The sequence below is a fragment of the Podarcis bocagei genome (assembly GCF_964188305.1).
Source record: "Podarcis bocagei genome assembly, chromosome: 5".
Classification (NCBI taxonomy): Eukaryota; Metazoa; Chordata; class Lepidosauria; order Squamata; family Lacertidae; genus Podarcis; species Podarcis bocagei.
Window position 1 is genome coordinate 15,085,432 of NC_138129.1, and position 26,494 is coordinate 15,111,925.

The window sequence follows — 26,494 nt, forward strand, 5'->3', positions numbered from 1 at the left end:
GTACACAGTTTAAATAATGGGTTGGAAGATGTATAGTTTTACCTCAATAATCAATCTGACAAACTGGTTTAACAGAATTGACTTTGTTTCAGAGAATGAAAGACCCCTCATTTTGAGGGGTGCTAAATAATTTTCAGCATTCTTACCAAACTTTCTGTGGCAAGGAAGAGATTTTGCCACATAGACAGCCCCCCTGAAATAAATATATCTACCTCACTAAGCTTTTGGGAGAGCAAAAGACCAAAAATACAGTTTTTTTCCTCTCCACACAAATTTCCAAGAAGTGCAAAATTATTTTCCACCAAGTGATCCTCAGCATGTTTACCTAGAAGTAAATCCTGCCAAGTCCCACAGGACCTACTTCCTAGTACGTTAGCTTAGGGTTGTAACCTTAAGGTGCTGAATAATTTTTTAATAGCAAATCCAGGATACCCAGTCAAGAGGCGGATAATCTTCAACAAAATGCTTCGTTTTATAGCATGTCCAAATCGATTTTTCACATACAGATGTCTGCCTATTTTTCTGCTTCAAAAGCCCCATTAAACTCAGCCTGTAGCTTAGACAGCCGAATGAGTATTAAACTATCAAAGTCATTATATTTTGGCATCCGCCCCTCTTCTCTCCAGCAGAAAACGTCGGGTATGAATTATGACACTAGCTGTTTTCCTTTATTTGAACAGTGGAAAATTGCTCCACATTCACCCTTTCGTCAACATTTTGTTTCTTGCTCATTGCCAATATGAGATATAAATGAGGAAATGCATTTATTCTTCTTTCCCTAGAGATCTTTTTCATTTCTTTTTTTTATGATTAAAAAGCGGTGACACAGGGACCCATTTAGCGTCATGACTCTGGTCGGTGACAGTCAATCTATCAATCAAGCTATCTTTTAAACGAGGCTGTCTTGGCAGAGAGGAAAGAAAGGGAGAAAGCAAGCTCTGAATTTCTGTTCAGTTCGATTTGTCCATCAAAAGCGGCGTCAGGTGGTAATAGAAGGTTTTGGAGGCGGCCAACACATCTCCCGTTCAAGCGTCAGCCTCGATTCAGCTCAGTGATAATATGCTGGCACACGAGGTCATGCGAGAGTTGCCTAGAATTGCCTACCCAGCGCCAAGGTCAAAGCAGTCCAACTGGAAGTATGAAAACATATAATGCCCAAATGCCTCTGGAAAGCATTAGCTTCCCCCAATACTGTTCATATTTCCAGCCAGCCACCATGGTGGGGCTTACTAAGCTTCTCAGCATGTTTATTTGTTCGCCGTTGTTGCACAACAACGCCTGGTTTGAGATTTGTAAGAGGAGAAACAGAGCCTGGGCTGGATCCTGCCCCAGGTGCAGTGGGCCCAAGCCGAGAACACTGTGCATGTTTTGTTGGGAATATTTTGAATAAATTTAAGGAGATCTGCTGAGTTCTCTGTTCCTGCCAGAGTTACAGGGCTGCTGTGTTGCACACCAGGTCCCGACGGAACAGCCGTCACCATTTTTGGAGCTGTTTTGGACTTCAACCCCTTAAAAGGGCAGCCAAAGTGATCAAGGAGACTGAACAACTGCCCTATGAGAAAAGGTTACAGCATTTGGGGCTAAGCTGGTCAGAGCTGATGTTAAGATTTTGCTTCTTTTGATGGAAAAAACACTGCCCAGTTATGCAAAAGTGTAATACATCTGTACCTTCCATGCTAGAACTCTAAGGGCTTTTTCACAGAGGCACATAAATTGGTTTGTGCTTACTGCAGATATATGATTCAAACATAAAATCACAAAACGTTGGCTAGAAATGTGCGCATGATTTCTCCTTTGTGGTCCATACCACACTGCAGACATTAACCAGGAACGAAGCACAATGAGAGAGCCTAAGAAGTGAATCCTGTCATAACTTTCCTCGAGATTCCTGGATCTAGCTCCTGACAGAATTTAACTAATGCTTAGAGTGTTAAAAATGTGCTAGACCTGTGGGTATTTAAACTGTGTATTAGACACTGTTAATCATCTGGAATCAGCACGTGTCAACAGCTAATTAAGCCAGGACTAGCCTCCTGCATTAGGTGATAGCCTGGGGGTAATGAAACATTAAGACATCAAAGAATCAAAGGAACTCCATCTACAGATAAAGAGCTTACAATAGAGAGGGTGGAGGCAATATAAGCAATGAAGGCTGGAAGCTTAGAGTAAGTTACACATACAGTAAAGCAGCAGGCTGAGAAATAGGAAATTGTTTTCAATATATGCACATTTGAAATTGTGATGACCATGATCCTAGATCACTGGTTTAAATGCTACATAACGTACATAATGTGTGCTTGCTCATGGGCAAACACATAAATGTGCATAATGTTTGTTATGTACAAAAGGTTTTAGGTTTGTTCATTCCAGTGATGCATCACTTTTAAAAAAATACAGTACTTGTGGCCATAAATTTTGTGTTCTACCGTTGAAGATGCATGTTATTTTATAGAATTACACACACCCCAACTTAGTTGTTTCCCCCATGAAGTTTTTGTTGTGGGTTTGATTTCCTTCATTCCTCCCTCACCCACCCAAAACTAGTAATCTACATTAACTCATCTTGACTAGTGTGCATTTGTTAACGGAAAAATCCGAGGGCTCCCTTGGACAAAAACAAAGACACCAACCAGGATAACTTGGAGCAAAACAGCAGCCTGTAGGCTTGGCCTTTATTGAACTGTTGCAACAGGGTACTCCCCTCACTTGCAGGAGAGAGGAAAGACACAGAAAAAATGGTGTGCAAGGTCTTATAAAGACTTTTGAAATTCCCATCCTGTAGATCAAGACCACCCCCAGAAACATCATACATACATCACAGAAAGGAGGGGTTGAGGGAGGAGTTGTGGTGGTAACCTGAGTGTCCTGTCACCTGGCTGGTTCCCCCTTTCCCCATCCCCATGAGTACTTTCCAGGTGACAGAGGGGAGTTTGCAGTTTCCTGCCCCCAGAGGGAAGAGCTGATTATTGTCCTTTGTTCCAGTCCATGCTGAATCCACTCCCATATGAAAGTTCTTTGTGATCTTGATGGTCTTCTGTCTGGGACCATCAGGGTTGGCATAGCAACTGGGCAGGGCTCCTGTGTATGTGCTGGTATGCTCAAGGGATTATGGCTGCCCTGTATCAAACCTTCCCCATTTTGTAGTCCTTCCTTCATGGAGTAAAATAAAAGTGGAACAGTGCAAATCCAATGTATGGTTGATTTTCTATGAATTTATAACAGAAGCGTAGCGTATGTCGTGTGTGAGTGTGTGTGAAGTTTGTACAAACTGAATGATTGGGGGGGGGGGGTTTCCCTGCTACACATTTAAAGGGTTGGCTAGCGATAACTACCAATACTGCCTGACAAATACTACCTGTTATAGAAGCGGTCATCATGCTACTTGGCTGATAAACAGCATATTTGCCCAGATGTCCCCCAGTCTCCTATAGCTTCAGGAAGCTGTTGCTTTCAGAAAAAAATATTTTTTTGGGGGGGGGGGACTGGCAGATACCAGGCTCCACTTGCCCCAGTTCCCTGGAAACACAAACAAACCACAACATCCCCTCCAAAACACTAATTAATATATTAATAGAAACTCTTGTCTAAGGCTTATGTCCCTGGCAGAAAACACCACTTCTCTCGCTTATTGTCCTCAGGCCCCAGCTGGCTGCAGAAACACTCCTTCTGGGAGATACGAAACTATTGAATAGTGGGTCTCTCAAAGCAGCCTTGGTGGGAAAGGCATGCAATGGCAGGAAAGTGAAGCAGGAGGGGAGGAGGTTTTCTTGGCAGTTGAGAGATGGCTGGCTTCCAAGCCCAAAGGGCATGCCATTTGGCTAGGGTGATGCTCAGCTGAAAAGCCCTTCCCTTGGGCAAACTCACAGCATGGCTTGCCTCAACACTCACGAGGGCTGATTCACACGACCCTGGAGCCTGCTTGTTTTCAGCCCAGAGGACACAAAAACGGTGCCAGCAGCTGTATCGGCGGTGGCGGCTCTCCTGCAAATCCTTGCAATATCTGCCCCCATTTTTAAAGCTGTGCTTGCACGGTCCCCTGGCTAGAAAGATGGTGGTATCAGGGAACACATTGATACGGATGCTGTCTCCCTCAGACCTTATCATCATGTGCAGAATTCGACTCTTATCACACAGAGTGTCTGTGGCACGCCTCCCAATGGATGCTGAAATCATACACATGCCAGGGACTTGCCCCATCAGGCAGAGGGAGGCAGCTGCTACAGGCAATATATTTTGGGCACTTCTAAAGAGCTACAAAGAACACAAACAGTTCCTCATTATATTTTTGCTTCGGGTACGCACAGGACTGGTTTCTTTGCCTTGGGCACCAAAATACATATTAGACTGCTTTGCACTTGGCACTGGCAAGAGACCACGAGTTTGCTATGAGGGTTGCAAAGGCTTTCCATGATGGCGAAGCCTGTTCCTTATGTTCCAACAGCCACTGAGTGAGGTCACAGTTGATACCCCTCTTGCCTCATTCAGGTAAGGCAGGTGGGATTCAATCACATACCTGCAAATTCAGGTTGCAGCATCAATAGTTGACTGGGAGGTTCTTGCTCAAGAAAAATCTCCAAAAGATCAGACTTTTCACTGTAAGGAAAGTGACAGGGGAATGCACTGGAACACCATCTAACTGTCCTGCAAACAAATCGGAACGAATGCTCAATAAAGAAGTGATCTGGAAGTGAACGCAGAGGCCTGATTTTGCTCTGTGCCCAAAGCTAAGGCAGTGAGGAATCTGAATTTGAGAGTGGCAGTGCGCAAAATAGTAATAATAATGGCTTTGTGGGTTAAACCAGAGCCTAAGACTTGCCAATCAGAAGGTCGGCGGTTCAAATCCCCGCAATGGGGTGAGCTCCCATTGCTCTGTCCTAGCTCCTGCCAACCTAGCAGTTCGAAAGCACGTCAAACTGCAAGTAGATAAATAGGTACCGCTCCGGCGGGAAGGTAAACGGCATTTCCGTGCGCTGCTCTGGTTCGCCAGAAGCGGCTTAGTCATGCTGGCCACATGACCCGGAAGCTGTACGCTGGTTCCCTCGGCCAATAAAGCGAGATGAGTGCCGCAACCCCAGAGTCGGTCAGGGGTCCCTTTACCATATTTATATGGATACCAACTGAGAACACCCATAAAAAGCAATCGTACAAAAAAAGGGAAAATTTTGTGAAAATAAGAAATATTTAGTGGGGAAGGGCGCCAAATTTTGTCCTTGCTCAGGGCCCCATATTACCAAGCTCACTTATCTTTGAGCTCTTTGGGGGGAAAGCTGGGCCATAAATGTAATTATCATAAATAAAATAAAATAACCGGCCGCTGACAATGCGCAAAGCCATCGTGGCCAGCAGCCCTCGCCTTCCACGAATTTCTCCTCTAATCCTCTTTGAAAGCGATTTTGGTCTGTGAATGGTGGCGTGGGGGGAGACCGCAAATAATTTCTGCTGGGGTCGGGAAGTCGGCGGAGGGACTCGGCCAGGGCTGGGCGTGACCGAAATGTGCGTGGAGGGACGTGGGGACACCCCTCTCCGCCCGTCCCTCCCTCGATCCCCCCCCAACCACCTCCCCAGTCTCCACCTCTTCTGGCCGGCGAACCTGGGATCTGCCGACCTGCCTTAAAACTATCGGCAGCCAGGCGCTGCGGCTCCGAAGAAGCGAACGCGCCGTGCGCTGCAAGGGGAGCAGCAGGAGGAGAGAGGAGCGTGTTTCTCTCTCGATCTCTGGAGCAGCCGCCGCCGCCAAACCCAGCCCGTCGGGGCCTCCTTTGCCCGTGGGCTGCCTCTCCCCGCCTGCCCGGGACTTTCGCTTCTCGGCTGCACATGGATCCCCGGGGATTCCCCGGCACAGGCGGTGCGCGCTGAGCAAAACAGCACCGGAGTTGCCTCCTCTCCGCGCGCGCTTTGGTTTTTTCCCTCCCCGGCTGTTTCCCGGGGGCAGGTTGTTGCAAAGGCACCGCCGCGTGGGGCTTGGACCTGGCCATGCTCGGCTCCTGGTGGCTCGTGGGACTCTTCGTAGGTAAGCAGTCGCGCGATATTTTTATTTTTTAATGGGCGCGTGGGTTTGAGCTTGCATCTGCGCCTGGGGTTCCTGCCTGCCGCTTTGGAGCGCGGAGACTCGCGGCTCCCTCGGCTATGCCCTGCTGATGGGTCTCCAAGGAGCTGGTTTAGCCGCGGCACCGTTGCACCCGTAGAGCGTAGAGCGTCTAGGGGTAAAGCGGATTCCCACGTGTAATAGCAAAGCGCGGCTGCAGTCGGGAACGTCTGCACGGCTGGGGATGGGGAGTTGCGCGGGCAAGAGGATTTAGTGCGCGCCCAACACCCTCGCAGAGGCGACAACGCTTAAAATGGAATCGCAATACCCTTTAATTGCTCTGTTGGCCTCGAAGTCAGAATAATTAGGATAATAATAGTAATAATAATATGAAAGAGTGCAATCCTACACGTGCCTACTCAAACGCAAGCCCCGCAAGTATGTAGCAGTCCCATGCATAAGAGTAAGTTGCACTGAAACCAGCGGGATTTGCTGAATAGGCACCCGTAACAATTGCGCTGTAAGGGTTATTGGGTGTGAATGTCCTGTGATTAATAGGAAGCGTTGGCTACTCCAGATTAATGCGGAGTTCACGGTTGTGACGCTTTATGTGTGAGTTTGTGTATTTAAGTACAGTCGGAACTGGAAGAAGTCGAACTCTCCCTTGCAGCAATATCGATTCCGATTGGTATTTACACCCTATACACAAATGTGCATAGGATTGTACTCCAGAATAAGTTCCACCACTTACTCCAGCGTCCCTAACCTCTGACACCCATCAGTATGGATTAAAAAGTGGTTGGTGGGGAGGAGGGTTGAAGTCTTTCTGAACAGATCAGGGCAGTGAAATTGCATTAATGGGACAGGACAGAACAACCAAGATGAAAGCTTAACCCGCCCAGAACAGGAGGGATTGATATTGTGTGTGCGTTTTCCAGAGCGGATCTTCTTTTGGGGATTCCTAAAATTTACACTTCCCTACTCGGTTCTGTCCCCCATTTCCTGGTACTGTGGCTCCCTGTTTTTCAGTGCTTTGAAAGGATGCAATTTTGCACTCATGTGGGGAGCCAAAGTTGCAAGTTGCGGAGGCTTTTGATAAATCTGTCTCCTGTGTAGACTCAGCCACCTGGGCTTCCTTCTGTAATGAAAGGATGGGGGAAATATTTAGGGGTTGTGTACAGGCATACAAACTGCCCCCCCTACATAAATGTGCTGTGTGTGTAAAAAGACTTGCCCCTTGTGCCAGATGCGCAGTTACTTGTGGAACAGGCACTGCCACACACAAAGGAATCCCTTCTCTCCTTGCTTCCCATGTCCTGGGGATGGACAGCAGGTTCTCTTGCTAAGCCCCTGACTCAGTTTTAAGTCCAAATGGTTCCCCTGAGCTTGCCTGGCTCATCTGGGACAAATTCCAGAGAACTGCTTGCAGCTAACACAGCAAAAGGCTCCTGCAGCAGCTTAGAAGCCAAGCCAATATATTGCGGCCTGAATTTTATTTTATTTTATTTTTGGTAGAGAAGAGCCTCCTTTACCAGTTGTGTGTCTCTCAACTCACTCAGTTAAGGAGGATGAACATGTGCACACGCTCTTTTGTCAGTTTTGGTGTGGTCCCCGTCCCCACTCCCCTGGAAGTCCCAAGTTGCCGATCCGTCAGCTTGCAGATATTTTGCTGCAGCGAGAAAGGGTTACACGCAGACATGTACATGTGTTTGGGATCTGCTTCTGTTTGCCATGGCAGGGAGCTTGCCTGGAGGAGCCAGCACCAGTCTCCGACAGCTAATAAAAGATCACAGCTAATAATGAGGAAGAGACATTGCTGGCTTCAGCCAAGCACCTGAAGGTGGTGGTGCCAATCTCGATTGCAAAAGGAAGGCGGCTGGGAGGGAAGGGTTTTTCTTGGCTCTGCTGGCCTCCCCCTTGACGCCCCCACTGTCCGATATTGGTCAAGCTTAACTAGCCAGGCAGCAATCTTCAGGAACTGGAAAACTTCCATCCCGTTTGATTTGGAGATTCGTTCCACCTTCTCCCTTCGCTTGAAATGCTTTCCACAGCTATTTGAAGCGTGGTAGCTTTTTAAAAACTATATTTTATTAATATTCATGTAGCACATATTAAATACAGAGGGAATGACCGCGATCTGCAAACAGTGGGCCAGACCTGTAAGGCGCGCTTGTTCTCTTTTTGCATATCTTAACAGGGAAATGTGCACCTATTGAGGAATGCAAGTTTTGTGACCATCTGAAAAGCCGCTTACAGGTGACTTGTATAGTCTGGGAAATGGGGAAATGCATTTTCGAGCCCTTGCAAAATTCGTAGTCTTTCCCACCTTGAACGACAGCTGGCATTTGCCACATTTTCAGCAGTTATACTTAATGTGTCCTATAGCGTAGGACGCTTTGGACTACAACTCCCATCAACCTCAGCCAGGACAACCAGTGATTGGGAACAATGGGAATTGTAACCCAGAACATCTGGAGGGCACCAGGTTGGCAAACGTTTATATAGTGAGAGAAGAGATAGTTTGGCTGCGCCCCAGAGTATGGAACCCCTTTCCCCGTTAAGAAAGGTTGGCTGCTCCTTCCCTGTTTCCCATTGATTAATAAAGACTGTTTTATTCCAGCAGGCTTTTGCTGCATACAAGTAACTCACGGTTCATACACATTCAACTTTTGCACATTCAACTTTACGTGCTAGGCAAAAAAAAAGTTCTTTAATTTAAAAAGGAGCTGGGCATCCAGGGGGAAAGAAACTTGGGGAATCCCACCTGCCATTGCACCCAGTATGTTTTGACTATACAGTGGTACCTCAGGTTACATACGCTTCAGGTTATAGACTCCGCTAACCCAGAAATATTGCCTCGGGTTAAGAACTTTGCTTCAGGATGAGAACAGAAATTGTGCTGTGGCGGCAGCAGGAGGCCCCATTAGCTAAAGTGGTGCTTCAGGTTAGGAACAGTTTCAGGTTAAGAACGGACCTCCGGAACGAATTACCGTATTTTTCGCTCTATAACATGCACCCGACCCGACACACTCGTAGTTTTTAGAGGAGGAAAATCCGTAGGTATGCCACCCGTAGGCATTCCCTCCATAACACGAACAGACATTTCCCCTTACTTTCTAGGAGGAAAAAAAGTGAGTGTTATGGTGCAAAAAAATACGGTAAGTACTTAACCCGAGGTACCACTGTACACAATTTTGGCTTTATCCCTAGAACACAACCTCTCTGCAAGTTGAGAGTCACCTGTATGTGGCAGATAACATTTTTATGCTTGACTTTAAACTGCAGGTGCTGTCTCCTTGGTTGATAGTTTTATACTGTTGTCTTAAAGAAATGGCAATGGTAAAGGTTACATGCTGCCCTGAGTACTGCTTTTGACCCAGGACGGCAGGATAGAAAAGACATTTGTAGCTGAAGAGACGTGACAGGCGAAAAGCTGAAATTGTCCCAAATGGAAAGGGCATAGAAGGGAAAGAAGGATATGGAGGCACGAGTGCAATTTTTATTGCATCGCTGTGGCCTAGTTCTCACAAATGGAAGATGATTCAGTAAACCCGTATCTCAATTGGATCACTTAGAACAGGGTTCAGCAACCTTTTTCAGCCGTGGGCCAGTCCACCGTCCCTCAGCGCATGTGGTGGGCTGGACTATTTTTTTTTGGGGGGGAAATGAACGCATTCCTATGCCCCATAAATAACTCAGAGATGCATTTTAAATAAAAGCACACATTATACTCATGTAAAAACACCAGGCAGGCCCCACAAACAACCCAGAGATGCATTTAAAATAAAAGCACACAATAAAAGTAAAAACATGCTGATTCCCGGACCATCCGCGGGCCGGATTTAGAAGGTGATTGGGCCGCATCTGGCCCATGGGCCTTAGGTTGCCTACCCCTGACTTAGAACTACAGGCAGGGACTCCCATGACTCCCAGGACTATATTTTACCCCCTCCCCAACCTTGCCACACATAGAAAACTGTCATGCCAGGTGGAAGGGTTTAGCTTAGCTAGGCCAGACCCTTCCTGCTAGCTTTCTCTCCATAGTTTTTTTTTAAGTATAGTGTTAAGTTGTGGATGAACATATCAGACGACACAGCGATTCTTCAAACAGCTCTTGTTTATTCACAGGCCAGAACAGAACTGAACTGAAGGGTTCAGCCAGCCTGCTTATATAGAGCTCCAGTACAACGCAACTGTAACAACGTTCTGTAACTATCCAATCACTGAACGTCACTTTCAATCCCTTATTTGCATATGTGGACCTGAGTGAAAACTATCCACAATATCCCCCTGCTGGCCCAGGGTGAGAACTTCAGTACATAACACATACTGGTAGCTTTCTGTGCTGTGTGACAGAGCACATGGCACTTTGAGCAACCCAGATTCAGGTTCTTCGTCTTATTCTCCTGCTTGTGCAAACTAGACACGTGTTTAGGGTTCTATGAGGAGGCCATAGGAACACTGCCTTCTTTTTGAGTGGTCAGCTCAGCTTAGTATGTTCAACACTGACTGACAGCAGCTTTCCAAAGTTCAGACCGGAGTCTCTCCCAGCCTTACCTGGGCAGGTGCATTTAAGGCAGATGCTCTGTCACTGAGCTACGGTCACCTTACTTCTGAAAATAAGTCCTGGAGTTTTCTGTTGTTGTTTTGCGTCATTCCTTTCTCTGATGTGCTGATTCACCACGGCTGCATACCGCCTCCTTCAGCCTAAAGCTTGCATTTTGGATTCCTAATTTTGAGCTCCTGGTCTTTGCAGTCTTGTTTCTTACGCACGATAACACAGCAAGTGTCTTATGGTGGGATGGGGGCTGCAGGAGTCTGCCTATAGATGGGGCACTTGCTACTTTAAGCACAGTCTGTGCCGTTGGGCTAACAGAGAGCAAAGTCTGGTTGTTGGCCAGCTGTAGCGAATAGCTAAATGCTGCTGCTAAGCCTGCCCTGGTAGAATGCCACAAGATAAGAATTGCCTTTGTTCTGAAAAAGGCGGGCATCATTTAGGAAATTGTGCTATTGTTATCCAGATCCTTTAAAAATAATAATAGGACTCTTTGAAAAGCTGTGAGTATTCTAAAACAGAGTACCTAAGTTTTGCTTGAAGTGTAGATCTTCATAGCTGCCCTGCAAAATTTGAGAGGCTGGGAGGACTGAGACCCCTCTATGCTGATGATGCTCCAGAACACACATAGTGCAGAAACAGTCTGAGTTAATGGGGATTACTGGAAGGCAGATATGAGATGAAGAGTTCTGTATAGTCTGAAAGCTTGCATACTCCAGCTTGACTATAAGTTATTGTGATAAACTGTTGCCATATATACAACTGTTCAAGCTGTTTGACAGTGGAACGGACTCCTTCGGGGGGTTGTGGACTCTCTTTCCTTGGCGGTTTGTAAGCAGAGGTTGGATGGCCATCTGTCATGGATGCTTCAGTTGATATTCCTGCATTGCAGAGGGTTGGGCTAGATGACCCTCGGGGACCCACAGAACACGATTCTGTGTTTCTATGTATTAACAAATCTCAGGAAACAAGACAGAAATAGCCTTAAGGTAAGAGAGAAAATTGATTGAAAATGTAAAATAGCCCTACTAAGTTAGCAACAAAGGGACGTGGGTGGCCCTGTGGTCTAAACCACTGAGCCTCTTGGGCTTGCCGATCGGAAGGTCAGCGGTTCGAATCCCCGCGATGGAGTGAGCTCCCGTTGCTCGGTCCCAGCTCCTGCCAGCCTGGCAGTTTGAAATCATGTCAAAAAAAGTGCAAGTAGATAAATAGGTACCACTCCGGCGGGAAAGTAAATGGTGGTTCCGTGCGCTGCTCTGATTTCGGTGTTCCGTTGCGCCAGAAGCAGCTTAGTCATGCTGGCCACATGACCCAGAAAAACTGTATGGGGACAAACACTGGCTCCCTCGGCCTGTAAAGGGAGAAGAGTGCCACAACCCCAGAGTCGTCTGCGACTGTATTTAACTGTCAGGGGTCCTTTACCTTTTTTAACTTAGCAACTGCTCTGGTTTGTTGTTGTTTAGTCGTTTAGTCGTGTCCGACTCTTCGTGACCCCATGGACCAGAGCACGCCAGGCACTTCTGTCTTCCACTGCCTCCCGCAGTCTGCTCAAACTCATGCTGGTAGCTTCGAGAACACTGTCCCACCATCTCGTCCTCTGTCGTCCCCTTCTCCTTGTGCCCTCCATCTTTCCCAACATCAGGGTCTTTTCCAGGGAGTCTTCTCTTCTCATGAGGTATTGGAGCCTCAGCTTCACGATCAGTCCTTCCACTGAGCACTCAGGGCTGATTTCCTTAAGAATGGAGAGGTTTGATCTTCTTGCAGTCCATGGGACTCCCAAGAGTCTCCTCCAGCACCATAATTCAAAAGCATCAATTCTTCGGCGATCAGCCTTCTTTATGGTCCAGCGTTCACTTCCATATATCACTACTGAGAAAACCATAGCTTTTACTATACGGACCTTTGTTGGCAAGGTGATGTCTCTACTTTTTTAGATGCTGTCTAAACTGCTCTGGTTAAAAGGGAATTAAAACCTTGGGAGGGGCGGAGAGTGGGGAGAGAGTTTATTACTTGCAATGCAATTCTATATGTCTACTCAGAAAGACGCCCCATTGAGTTCAGTGGAACTTCCTCCTAGGTAAATGTGCATAGGAAATGACCGCTATGCAGAGATCTACGGCAACTGAGGGGTCCAGGGCATGTTGCCTTCTGGCATGTGGGGGTCAGGAGCAAAGCTCAGGTCCATGCCCCCAATATAGAATATATCAATAATTTCAGCATGTGCATGCACGTGAAAGGACATCTGAGACATCTGCCATAAAATGTCATAGTAGTTCAACAGGGCATATGAGTGTGTGTGTGCACAAGGAACATCCTGGGTCACATATTTGGGGGATATGTATGAATCTGAAGCTTGGTGTTCTACTTCACTTTGTTAATCAGCACACTTAGGGGAGAGGGTGAGCCCCCTCCCCCATAGCCGGCCTCGTCATCACCCACAAGTTAAAGGGATGCCATTATCTGTTTAATTTGTTTACCACTTTATATTTCTAAGGGATGCGGGTGGCGCTGTGGGTTAAACCACAGAGCCTAGGACTAGCCGATCAGAAGGTCGGCGGTTCGAATCCCCGCGATGGGGTGAGCTCCCGTTGCTCGGTTCCTGCTCCTGCCCACCGAGCAGTTCGAAAGCACGTCAAAGTGCAAGTAGATAAATAGGTACCGCTCCGGCCGGAAGGTAAACGGCGTTTCCGTGCGCTGCTCTGGTTTGCCAGAAGCGGCTTAGTCATGCTGGCCACATGACCCGGAAGCTGTATGCCGGCTCCCTCGGCCAATAAAGCGAGATGAGTGCCGCAACCCCAGAGTCGGCCACGACTGGACCTAATGATCAGGGGTCCCTTTACCTTTTTATATTTCTAAAGAAATCTCTGTTGACATCTCTCTCTCTCTCTCTCTCTCTCTCTCTCTCTCTCTGTGTGTGTGTGTGTCTGTGTGTATTGATTGTTTATAAGTTAGTGGGTGCTAGACACCCTAAAATCCTGGATCCGGTAGGTGTTAGAATTTAATCAATGCTTGAAGTGTTAAAACTGGGTGCCAGACTCGTGTTTATTAAGTAAGGCCTGTGCGTATTAAGATGTGTGCTAGACAATGCTAATCCCCTGGAATCAGCAAGCGTTAAAAGCTCATTAAGCAAGGCTCACTTTCTTGTGAGGTGATAGCTCGCAGGTTGAGCCATGAAGAAAACAAAAGGTTCAAGGGACTCTGTCTGAACCGGCAAATGGATGGGGCCCCTCCCTCCATCTACAGAGAAAGCCAGAGCTTAGAGGAGAGAGATTAAAGTTAGAGTTGCTGTGATGTGAACTAAATGAAAAACAAAACAGCAGGCAGAACACGATGACTGATCCAGAGCTGTGCCTGTGGAAAAACCAAGACCCTCTTGGAGCGTTAATGCTATGACCCCCTCCATTGTAGGCTCAGGTTATATATGTGTGTAAATAAACCATATATCATAAAGACACCACTGTGCCTCATTGCCGAAAGGAAGCACAGACGCTGGGTAAATGCTCTTGGAACCCCCTGAAATCTTGCACCACTAGGAGATTGGGATGTGCAATAATATATTTAAATACAAAACAAATTCCAAACAACAAATTCAAGTAACACAATTAAGTAATAAGTGGCCTTTGGAAGAGACATTCAGTTGGTACTGCAGGGGTTAAGTAGCCTCTCCCTTTTGCCCCTGTCATTTCCAGGTCTGGACCTTCCTTTCTGGGCTTGATGCCACAACAGGACTGAGCTCATTTAAGAGATGCTGTGATTGCGTCAGTTGACATTCTTAGTTTGATGACACATGGGGATTTTTACATCAATAAAAACCAATTTCACTCTTAATGTGTTTTTTTAAAAATGCAATTAGTTAACCAGTTTGGCACAGATTTGGGGGTACCCAGAAAGAATGATAAAACTTGCGAAATGTGTATGCTTCAGGTTTCCTGTGTGTCCCAGCTTCTCAATGGGATTTATAAAGGTTGCAGAAAGTTACACAGTGGTACCTCGGGTTAAGTACTTAATTCGTTCCGGAGGTCCGTTCTTAACCTGAAACTGTTCTTAACCTGAAGCACCACTTTAGCTAATGAGGGCCTCCTGCTGCTGCCACACCGCCGGAGCACAATTTCTGTTCTTATCCTGAAGCAAAGTTCTTAACACGAGGTAATATTTCTGGGTTAGCGGAGTCTGTAACCTGAAGCGTATGTAACCTGAAGTGTATGTAACCCAAGGTACCACTGTATACCCAAAGAGAAATGTGTGTGGACCCACAAGATCAAAGACTGAACTGCACTCAGCCAAATGCATCGCTTGGACAGTATTACTGGGGGCTGAACCTCATCCCTTCGCACCTCATTTTGAGCTTTAGATTCCTATCAGATTTTAAGGCAAACATTTTTTTGGGGGGTGAGTAGCAGCTTACTGCCCTTCTTCTCTGCCTGCACATATGCTATCCCCAGAAGAAGAAAAAAAACCTTGGTTCCCAGGACCTTCATCTTCCTGCTAAGCCTGCTTGGAGGGTCTTTTGATTTGTGCGGCTTGAAACTTAACATTTTCCATCTTGGCTGAAGGCTCCAAGTCTTCTCCAAGTCTAGCGAAGGAATTGTTGGGACACCATGACCTGTTTTCAGTTATTTTGCAAACTCAACTCCACACACACCCCGGCCACTCCAGCTTTACAGATCGTTCTCTGTGACAGAGTAAGTAGATGGCAGGTCTTCAAACCAGGTTTTAGGACGACGACGAATGGGCTGTGGAAAGCTCTTTGGTCCATTGGAAGGAGAGGTGTAGTGGTCCGGGTTGCGCGAGGTCGAAGACCCATTACAATTTCCGCGACAGGGTTTCCATCTCCAGTGTCCTAGAGACAGCCACTCAGCATGGATCACACAGGGTCCCCGGACGTTTCACCATCTATTGATCCCTGTGCCACCACTTTATTTCTCGCTGCCACCACCCATGCCCTACCTGGGACAATACTGAGTCCAGTCAGGGTTAAACTGGAACATAAACTTTTGTTTATTTATTGCAGTTTAACAAGCGTGTGGTTTCATAAATGGTATCAGTCAATTACAATCATGGGCTGCCTATCCAGACCTATAACTTCCGCTACCTGCTCTCACTCACTAACCCACCTCTCAGATATTTACGGTACTTGTCTTCCTAGCCCCTAACTATTCCTGACTCAGCTTATTTCACTTCACTAACTCAACCTACCCACAAAGTGGATCCCAATTCACTCCCACTCCAATCAACCACCCAACTGCCAACGAACTTCTCCCAGAGCTGGTTTTATAGTCCCTCTGACTCCACCCTCCTGGGTCCTGATTGGGTAACCTGTTTAACTATTTCACCTCCAGCACTCTCATATGTTAACGTCGCAGTCAGCCATGGTGGCCTTGTTCCATGGTCACTCTGGAGCAACACTGGGGAGTTGGTGCTTCAGTTCCAAGAATGGTGTGCAAGCTACATAAAACTTAAGTCACACTGAAAGACGTTATTGGTGCACTCGGCGCTTCCCCCCCAAGAAAAATAGATGCCAGAACTCAGTGTGCTTGCAGTAAGTGGCTGAGCAACTCAGGGCAGCCCTGAACAGATGCTGGGTTAGCAACAGCCACGTTCATTGCCCGCAGAGGCACTAAAACTACGGCAAGCTGCTCCCTAGCTGGTTTTGGGGTTGCCCCTGGTTCTGGTGCAGGTCAAATAAATGTGCCCCCGCCTCCCTCATCGTCTTAGATTCAGGAGGATGGCTAGGGCAGCTCGGAAGGGCCCTCGTGCAAATACGCATGTGTGCAATGGGAGAGGCCTGGCTGGAAAGTTTAAAGCCCGCCTCTTTTACATGGGAGATGGATTGAAGAAAATACAAATTTGTTAAGTTGTGGGTGAACATATCAGACGATACAGCGATTCTTCAAACGGCTCTTGTTTATTCACAGGCCAGAACGGAACTGAATTGAAGGGTTCAGCCAGCCTGCTTATATAGAGCTCCACTAGAACGCAACATTAACCATTTTCATCCAATCACTGAACGTCACTTTCAACCCCCTATTTGCATATGTGGACCTGAGTGAAAACTATCGACAGTATCCCCCTGCTGGCCCAGGTTGAGAACCTCAGTACATAACAAAATTAGTCCAGCCCCGTAGCTTGACCAATTGTGGCTGGGAGCTAGGTGAAGTCATAGTTCCAGAAAAAACGTGTAGACTGGTACAGGCTGGCCAGCTTCCATTTTGACTTGAAATAATTCATGTGGGGCATCTCAGAAGTATGTAAAGGGAAGAAGCGGTTGGGGGGGAGCACCGGCCTGCAGTGGCACTCACCCGAGAGGTGCCAGAATTGTGCCCCGGCGTACTCTGGCTGCAAAAATGCACTGGGCACGCTCCAAATCGTACGCCCTTGTATGTGCTCAGAATATAGTAGATCTAGCTAAAGGCTTGGAAAGCGTGAAACAGAAGCTTGGAAGCTTATGTTAGCAAAACTTGGAGAGATGAAAGGAATTAAATGAAAAAAATGTTCTGTGTAGCCAAGGAGGATGGGGTTATTCCTTGAATAGCTTCTTGCCCATCTCCAGACCCAGCAGGAGCTAAGTCAGAAGTTCCCCTGATTTGCGTTAACTAATGTGGGTAACAGAATTACGCTTTCCTTGGTGGAAGATTTGGAATATCCTGTTGCAGAATGTGGGGTGTGTTTTTTTTAAAAAAAGTAAAATAAAATACTTTTTTTCAACACTGATAATACACAATCCTAGCCTCTTGGTTAACACGCAAATTGCAGATGATTTAAGAACTGGCTGGAGCTGGTGGGAGAGTGGTGTAAAACATCTGGGGGGGCACAGGGCTGGGGAAGGCTGCGTAAGAATCCTCCCAGCTGTTTTTCTGATCCCAGGCATGTGCATTTCATTTTCAAGTGCTGGCAACACCACCAGCTTCAAAGAAGCAGATTACAGAACAGATACACTTTATTGGCTGTGAATCTCTCGGTTTCATTGAAACGCTAGTACGTTTTATTAGAATTTGGAGACTGGAGATGTTGGTTGTCGTCAGCATCCTTCCTTCGCGCAAGAGCAGGCAGAATTTAGGAGGTGCATCATTTGGTACCCCTCTCAGCCTGGGATTAATTACTGCAGCAGTTGTCTTATCTCCGGGCAATCACAGTCCAATTTATTGGTTTAATAATCAATTAAACTGTTGCAGAAATCCTGCTTTGTTTTGTTTTTTAATTATATTTCATTGGATTTTCCAAAAATTAACACATACATTCCAATACATCATGATTTCTTTTTGTTTCATCGACTTTCCACCCCATTTCCCACGGTGTTTTTTAATTTCTCCCCCTTTGCTGCACCCTAACACCTGTCTCTTAATACCATAACAACAATTCAGTGATCTCTAATACCTTTCGTTGCTCATAGTTCAAATCCTGATCATGAGTTCATAATACTTACATAATACTAATAGAGTGTTTCTTTTAAGTTATCCGAAAAAGGCTTACATTCTAGAAGTCCTCTTTCATGTGGTCTGATTTTGCTCAGGTTGTCTGGGAAATGAATTTCTTGCTTTAGCACAGGGGTGGAGAACCTTGGGGACCAGATGTGGCCCTCCAGGAATTTCTGTGCGGCCCTTGGCACTCTCCCCCAGACCACACCCTCCTTGAGCGTTTCTGCTGGGCTGGACCATATCCTTGAACTCTGATAAAGCCGCTTTGCTTGCCTGGAGGGAGGATAAAGAGGGATGTGTTCCATTCTCTTTTCCCTCTGGTTCTGCCTCCAGTCTACTCCCCTACAAACTGCTGCAAAGATATCCCAGGGCTTGAGGATCAAAAATTGCATCGTAGAAGTTGCGTTGTACAGAATCAGACCATTGCTCCATCTTTCTCAGTGTTGTCTACACTGCAGCATCCCTCCCAGGTTTCAGGTAGGGAATCTTGCCCAGTTTTACCTGGCGATCTTTGGCATGGAGCCTGGGACCTTCTGCATACAAAGAAGATGCTCGGTCACTAAGCTATTGCCCTTCCCTGTTGGAGTGGGGAGAAACCTGTCTCCACTTGAGTAGTGCCCTGGCCTTCGAAGGCACAGCTCTAGGTGCTCGCGAACTAATCGGAAGTTCTGGTCAGGAGTCTCACAAGTAGACAAACGGCATTTTTTGCCACTGCTAGGACCCATGTTTGATTTCGTCAGCTGTGTGTATCTGAAAGCACAGCTGCTCACAGGAGGAGGAGTGCAACAGTCTGATTCCAATTAAATGGCACTTAGGTGGAAATAGGAACGGCACATTCAGCAAAACTTGAAGCTGATCACATTCAGCAAAAATGAAAATTAAATGGTAGAATCCCCCCAGGGCTATACCATTTCAGGCTGCCGATGGGAGAATTGCATTTCCAAATGCTAGCTACCCATTTTTTTCAGGCATCCCTGCATGTAGAAAACTGACACATAAGGGGAAATGATTCCCGTATAACCCTTTCCTCCGATATGCTAGTTTTCTACAAGCAAGGAGATTTTTCTTTGTAGGGGTGGTGCTCCTCCTAACGGAAAATTCCCACTTGCGCTCTGAGATGCTATAGTCTTGAAAAGGCATTTGTGTATGCACGTATATGTGCGCACCTTTGAGCCAACTCAACACAGATTTTATTGGAAATTCTGCAACACTATTCGTTGTATATAAATTACAAGTGCTACCTGCAGCAAAATGTTACCGTGTGAGGTGGGCCATGTTTATCAGCGTGCTAGCCAGCCACACCCTGTTCCAAGATACTCCATTCCATTTCCTTTCCCATTCCACCCCCCCCCCCCAAATTCATAGTCTGCATTTTGTGACTACTGAGCATGCTAATTTCTCAGAGGGAAGTTTGTTTTTTCCCAGTTTCCTAAAACAGAAAAATGCTTCTGCGCACCTTGAAGTTTTCTCCTGAGCTTGCCAACATTTTCTTCTTCAGTGTCGATGGTGCTGTTTTGGTTATATAAGCAACGGTGTCAAGCTGTACTGCTGGGGTGGGCGGGGAGGAGATTTAGAAAATCGCTGTTTCCAAACTTTGTTCTGCCAGACACAGCCTCCTATAGAATAGGGTCCCAGCGCTGTTTTTCTTCCTAGCAATTTCTGGTTTTTGAAAATCTCCTTACTCATCAATCTGCGCTTGTGGAGAAAATACAGAAACCACAATATATTTCATTTCACTTGCATCTCCCTCCGCCTATTTTATCTGAATCCTGTTTTTATCTGGATCCATGTACTTTGTACTATCCAAAAGCTATCATTAGAGTAAAGAACAAACGGCTTCAGATCACAGGATCCAAAAAATACATTAATCATTGGTATTTTTCTCTGCTCGGTTTTTGTTTTTTTTGTTTTTTAAGTACTGTACAGAATATATGAATAAAAAAAAAAGACTTCGTCCAAATTAAACATGACCGGCAGCTGGAAAGTATGCATTTTGCTTATTAAGTGTGATGTGTTTGCTCAGCATTGTTTCATTAAACTCTTCCCCACATGAAATAATTATGCGCAACTGTTAATCTTAAGTCGAGTTTGACCCAAATTGTTTTCAGACATAAAACTTTTAAGCGTCGTCAAGCAACCAGTATGGATCCTTTGATGTTAAAACAGTCTGGATTGCATCAAAAAACATTGGTGCAGTCCATTGGAATTTCAATACTTTAATGAAAGGGTAGGTAAGATTTTTGACCATGTCGTGGATGACATTTCCAAGAAATAGTAGTTACTTGGTGAGTGAGGGACCCAAAATCGGTGGCGGTAGCTTGGTGTTCAGAGAAATGAGAGTTGTTATTACTATTATATAGAATGTGCGTGCATGTAGTTTTTCCATCCATCATCAGAGAAATCCAGTACAACTCTGTCATTCTTTACCACATTCCCTCGTGAGGCTTAAAATTTGTCAATGATAAATGGGTATTTGGATTTCCTGGAGACATAGCACAGATATGTGTTCGACTTAAATAGAAGTTAATGACTCGAGATTAGCGGTGCTTTATTTCAAAATGAGAGGTCCTTTTCTGTGGGTCTGGTACCCCCACTTGCAAGACCAGGGCAGACAAAGGGGTGGTTGGTGTAAGTCCTCGCAGGGTCCTCCATCCTTGGAGGATAGGCAGGATGAGACACCAGGAGTAGCTGCGCAGGCATCCCCTGGCAAAATACGGCCAATATTGGGGAGCTCTTGCTCCTCCAGATGTTGTTGGACTCCAATTCCCATCAGCACCAGCCTGCTTGGCAAATGTTCAGGGATCACAGGAGCTGCAGGCCAGCAACATCGGCAGATTCCATATTCCTGGACTACAGCATCTTCTTGATATGTTAAATGGGTTTGGGATTGAGCAGACAAGTGGAAAACTGTTCCCTGAGAACAATTGCTGTAGGCTGGTGGGTGGAGGGGGAGCTCTAGCAGCACCAGGAAGCAAGACTGGAGCAGCCAAGCATAGTTTCTTTATTACGTCATAGTATCACCGAAGGGACGCGGGTGGCGCTGTGGGTTAAACCACAGAGCCTAGGACTTGCCGATCAGAAGGTCAGCAGTTTGAATCCCCGCAACGGGGTGAGCTCCCGTTGCTCGGTCCCTGCTCCTGCCAACCTAGCAGTTTGAAAGCACGTCAAAGTGCAAGTAGATAAATAGGTACCACTCTGGCAGGAAGGTAAATGGCGTTTCCGTGCACTGCTCTGGTTCGCCAGAAGCAGCTTAGTCATGCTGGCCACATGACCCGGAAGCTGTACGCCGGCTCCCTCGGCCAATAAAGCGAGATGAGCGCCGCAACCCCAGAGCCGGCCACAACTGGACCTAATGGTCAGGGGCCCCTTTACCTTTACCTTTATCACTGAGTTGGATGGGGCCATGGGTGGGGCCATCTAGTCCAACCCCCTGCAATGCAGGAATCTTTTGCCCATGGTGGGGAATCGAACCCAAGTCCCTGAGATGAAGTGTCTCACGCTCTACCTGGCTGAGCTGAGGGGAGATACTGGAAAAGATGTTCTAGCTCAGCTCTTACCCTGTTTTGCAAGCTCTTTACTTGCAGGGAGTTGTTGGTTGCCTGTTTACAATCTTCTGTTTGAAAGATGGAGTCACCTGGATTCCACTTAGTTTTTGAGTGTGATTCAGGTGCAGTTGTCATTTTCAAAGCCCTAAATAGTTTGTGGCCAAGCTACTTGAAGCACCATCACCTCTATGTGACTCAGCCCATCCTTTCAGAACAGCCATTGCGGCCCACTGGCCTGCGCCATTCCTGTCGGACGCATGGTTGATGGCAGTGCATGAGGAGCCTTTCTGTGGTAGTGTTCCGTTGTGGAACTCCCTGCTCCAAAGGTAAGGTCAGTGGGTCCCCAAACTCCCCACACATATGAACCACTTGAAAATTGCTGAGGGTTTTGTTGTAGCAATTGCAGCGCGCTGTGCTAGATGCTGTACGGTCTTTTTCAAATTGCATTTTTACAGACATAGCACAGACCGCCTGAATGAAGCATGTGGCCGCTGGTGGTCTGTGGTCTGCAGTTTGGGTAGCCCTGAGTTAGGTTAATCTTCCTTCCCATTTCTTTCCCACCAGGAACTGAAGACCTTTTCCCCCTTCAAATGAGATTTTGATTCCGTTTGCAACTTAATTTAATGTATAGTTTTGTAAAAAAAAAGAAAGTATTTACTTATTTATTAAGACTTATAAGCTACTTGTCACCTAAGAGACCTCCATCCACCTTACACTGAAGAACATATAAAGGCAAAGGGACCCCTGACCATTAGGTCCAGTCGCGGACGACTCTGGGGTTGCGGCGCTCATCTCGCTTCATTGGCCAAGGGAGCCGGTGTACATGACTAAGCCGCTTCTGGAAAACCAGAGCAGCACACGGAAATGCCGTTTACCTTCCCGCTGGAGCAGTACCTATTTATCTACTTGCATTTTGACATGCTTTTGAACTGCTAGGTGGGCAGGAGCTGGGACCAAACAACGGGAGCTCACCCCATCACGGGGATTCGAACCGCCAACCTTCTGATCGGCAATCCCTAGGCTCTGTGGTTTAACCCACAGCGCCACCCATGTCCCGAAGAATGTATACAAAACTATAAAAGAAAACGGAAATGAAAAAGGGTCTTACAAAACGTTAGCATTCCATACAGTGTGTAAATAAAACACAAGGAGCAGCTTCTGCCCAGTAGCAGGGACAGCAACATGGGCAGCGAAGTAGCAATAAATGAATAAATAAATAAATCCAAAATGATGCTTCCACCCACTAACCAGCAGATAAAAGTAAAAGCTCAGACACTGACACACACCCCTCCCTAGCCCAGACGTCAGCCGCATCAACATAGTGTTTTCTCTTCGTCTGTTCTAATCTCCCCACACCACCCAGAAGTCCAGGCAATTTGTGGTGTGTGTGATCCACCAGGGATGAACTTGTGGCTCACCTCTCTTGCAAAATGTAGAGCAGGAAGAGGAAGTTTCACCTGCTCTGCAGTTGTTCTGGCTGCAGATTCTCTTCTGGGGGGTGCGGTGGGGGTCCAGTTTCAACCTTTTGTGTTCTTGCTCTGTAGACCCAGCACTATTATAAGCCTTGTTCCATTTGGCATTACCCAGTGCACCGTTGTGATTGAATAAATATTATTTTGTGTGTTTATCCTGCTGGAGATGGGTGTGCCTGATCCAGTTCTTTCAGTGCGGAGGGTGCTGTGCTGGCATAGACGGATGATATCATCAGCCTGCATAAGCTGCTATGAGTGTCTCCTCTGGCTAGGTCAGAAGCATCTCTCTCTTGCTGCTGCACATGCCACCCCGTGAGTTGGTGTCGTTAATTTGCGGCGGCGACATATCCAGGCAAATGGCATCCTATTAAATCTGGACATCTCGGCTGGTTGAAAGCATTCCACCGGCATGAAGTCCACGCTCAGTGTATTGACATTGACATCTCTATTTTGCCATTCAAACCACACCCTAAACACTCGGCTGAAGTCATGTTTGGGGGATGCCAGTTGAGATCATGGCTCAGTTGCTTGGGATTCATCCGCCATGATAAAGCTTTAAACTAAATGTTGGTGGGTATGACGTCAGGTGGAGGGTGGTCAAGGACATATGTTGGAATCTCCAACCCGAGTCTTTCAGATCGTTTTGCACCATAGCTGTCAACTTACCGATTTGAAAATAAGGGACTAGCAGCCAAAATAAGGGATTTTCCAAGCACAGGTGTGTTCAGCTTCTGAGACCCTTCGAGCCAAAGGCAGAAAGCCCAGCCAGCCCAGCAGCCAAGCAAAGTCTCAAGCGGTGGTTCCCACAGCGCAGCAACCTGGCAAAGGGGATGCAGCAAGGGAAACCACCATCACCTCTCCGCTGGGAAGCGCTGAGCAAAGGTGAGTCCTCAAGCAACATGGCCGATTTGATCGGCACAAGGCATGCAAGCTCCACCCCCAGTCGTTCTTAGACTCCTTATTGGGTGAGCAATGTAGCCAAGCAACACAGTTGGAACCTCCCTCCTCCCTGGCCGGCAGGCAGGGAGGGAGAGGAGCTGCTTCCTTTGAAACCTGGGAAATTTAAGGGACATCATCAATAAGGGACAGCAGCAGGACACAGCGCTGGGATAAGGGACTTTCCCGCCAAATAAGGGATGGTTGACAGCTATGTTTTGCACCTGCAAGAGCTTTTCTGCACTGGTTCTCTAGAGCCTGGGTGAGAGAAGAAAACAAGGTGAGATTAACGAGGAGTGTTGCATTCGTGTTAACGGCTGCGGATCCATGGGAACGTCGCGGATATTGCCATTTCCAAAATGTGGATGTTCAAGTTGTCCCTATTTGGTTGTGGTGCTCACTCCCAGCAGGGTAATGATCGGATGGGAGGAATTGCTGTGAAGAAGCCCTGCCCATGCAATTCTGGTAACCACACAAGCGCACAGCACAGCCACTTGGAATCTTGCATGGAGAGGAACCAGATCCCATATCAAAGGATGCAAGAGTGAAGGGGGAGGCCCTGGTACCTCTCACCTGAGAAACTGGTGGATGGGTTAAGCCAGGCAAACCCACATAAACCCCAGGAAAAGAGGTGAATAAAACAGTTCTCTGTAGACCCAGGAATTGAGAGTAGTTTATCTACCTTCCTATTCTTGTACTATAAACACTGTGCACACTGATGGTCACAGTGTTTATAGTACAATACAATACACTACACTACACTACAATACAATACAATACAATACAATACAATACAATACAATACAATACAATACAATACAATACAATACAATACAGGGATGCGGGTGGCGCTGTGGGTTAAACCACAGAGCCTAGGACTTGCCGATCAGAAGGTCGTGGTTCGAATCCCTGCGATGGGGTGAGCTCCCGTGGCTTGGTCCCTGCTCCTGCCAACCCAGCAGTTCGAAAGCACATCAAAGTGCAAGTAGATAAATAGGCACCGCTCCAGCGGGAAGGTAAACACCGTTTCCATGCGCTGCTCTGGTTCGCCAGAAGCGGCCTAGTCATGCTGGCCACATGACCCGGAAGATGTACGCCGGCTCCCTCGGCCAATAAAGCGAGATGAGCGCCGCAACCCCAGTCGGTCACGACTGGACCTAATGGTCAGGGGTCCCTTTACCTTTACAATACAATACAATACAATACAATACAATAGCAAAGATACACCAGTAACAACACCCTTATAATGAAGGGCAGTACAGTTGTACCTTGGTTCTCGAACGTAATCCGTTCTGGAAGTCTGTTCGACTTCCGAAACATTTGAAAACCAAGGCGTGGCTTCTGATCAGCTGCAGGTGCTTCCTGGACCCAAGCAGAAGCTGCGTCGAACGTTCGGCTTCCGAAAAACATTCAAAAACCAGAACACTTACTTCCAGGTTTTCGGTGTTTGGGAGCCAAAACGTACGAGTACCAAGGCGTTTGAGAACCAAGGTACGACTGTATATAAACCTAATAAAAATAAAATAAATAAATAACAACAATTTGCCTTCTGTTACCATTCTCAAGATTAGAATACCTGGTCTTTGTGAATGGCAAAGGAGGAATGTGCAGTTTGTGGTGCAATGCAGAGCTCGCTGGAATAAAGTGCATTTTGGGTGATAAAAAAACTACAGTTTTATTTTAAGAAATAAGTAATATTCCAGAGTAACTTGCACAGCATAAGCACATCCAAACGGTATAACCACGTTTCACAATGCATGATAACATCAGATCCTCAGGTGCTGGCAGAGAGAAGGATTTCTGTATTGTGTTTGTGCATTTCCTCAAGACGACGTAAAAATAGCATATCCCAGTGGACAGAAAGCTCCCAGGTTCAGTCCCTAGAACCTTCAGGTAGGTCTCATGTTCTCCTTTGGGCTTCCTACAACCGTTTAGTTGGCCACTGTGGGAACAAAGTGCAGGATGCTGATGGAATTTGTACCCTGCTCTTCCTCCTGATAGAGCCCAGGGCAGCAAATATCAAAATGTTAAAACAGTACAAATTAAAATAAATGAAAAGTGTCATGGGTCAACACCAACAGGCCAGCAGTCGGAGGCAGTGGCGGACCTACGTTTTTGGGCCCTGAAGCTTGAACCGTTAAGGGGGCCCCTTCACAACCAGCAACAAGTTCTGGGTAACCACTTCTTCAACGGAGTTGTTCCATGACAGATCACCACAATGTTTTTACAAAGAAATTAACTGCTACATCTCAGATTTTGAATAAAATTGCTGTACTGTACTGGATTATCTCACACGTCAAAGGCACTGGTGTGAATAAAAATTTCCTATGCCTTATATTTTTGTGAGTTATGGGAGGGAGGATGAAAATTTGGGAAATGTTATATACATGCATTATACATCATAGAATGATTTGAGTCGTGTGGCTCAAATTGGGTCTGCTAGACCCAAAATTATTAAGCATGATGGACTTAAAGTCCCTTCTGGGACACCTCTGAGATTAGGGGCCCTGGAGCTTAAACTTCCTTAGTTTCATAGTAGATCTGCC

General features: G+C 46.5%; 1 protein-coding gene and 1 long non-coding RNA gene across 2 annotated transcripts in view; one reads left to right on the plus strand and one right to left on the minus strand.

Moving 5' to 3' along the window:
- Window positions 1–2,639: 2,639 nt before the first annotated feature.
- LOC308588459 lies at window positions 2,640–5,092 on the minus strand. Its single transcript, XR_014008788.1, has 2 exons — window positions 4,514–5,092; window positions 2,640–4,036 (listed from the first exon to the last, which is right to left on the minus strand). It is a non-coding gene; the product is annotated as an uncharacterized lncRNA (long non-coding RNA).
- Window positions 5,093–5,609: 517 nt separating this feature from the next.
- The window catches only part of APCDD1L (APC down-regulated 1 like), a 48,234-nt gene continuing 27,349 nt past the window's right edge, over window positions 5,610–26,494 (plus strand). The window contains exon 1 of the mRNA XM_081196375.1: window positions 5,610–6,010. Coding sequence (XP_081052501.1) covers window positions 5,974–6,010 — 37 coding nt within the window. The 5' untranslated portion in view covers window positions 5,610–5,973. The remainder of the gene's footprint in view (window positions 6,011–26,494) is intronic.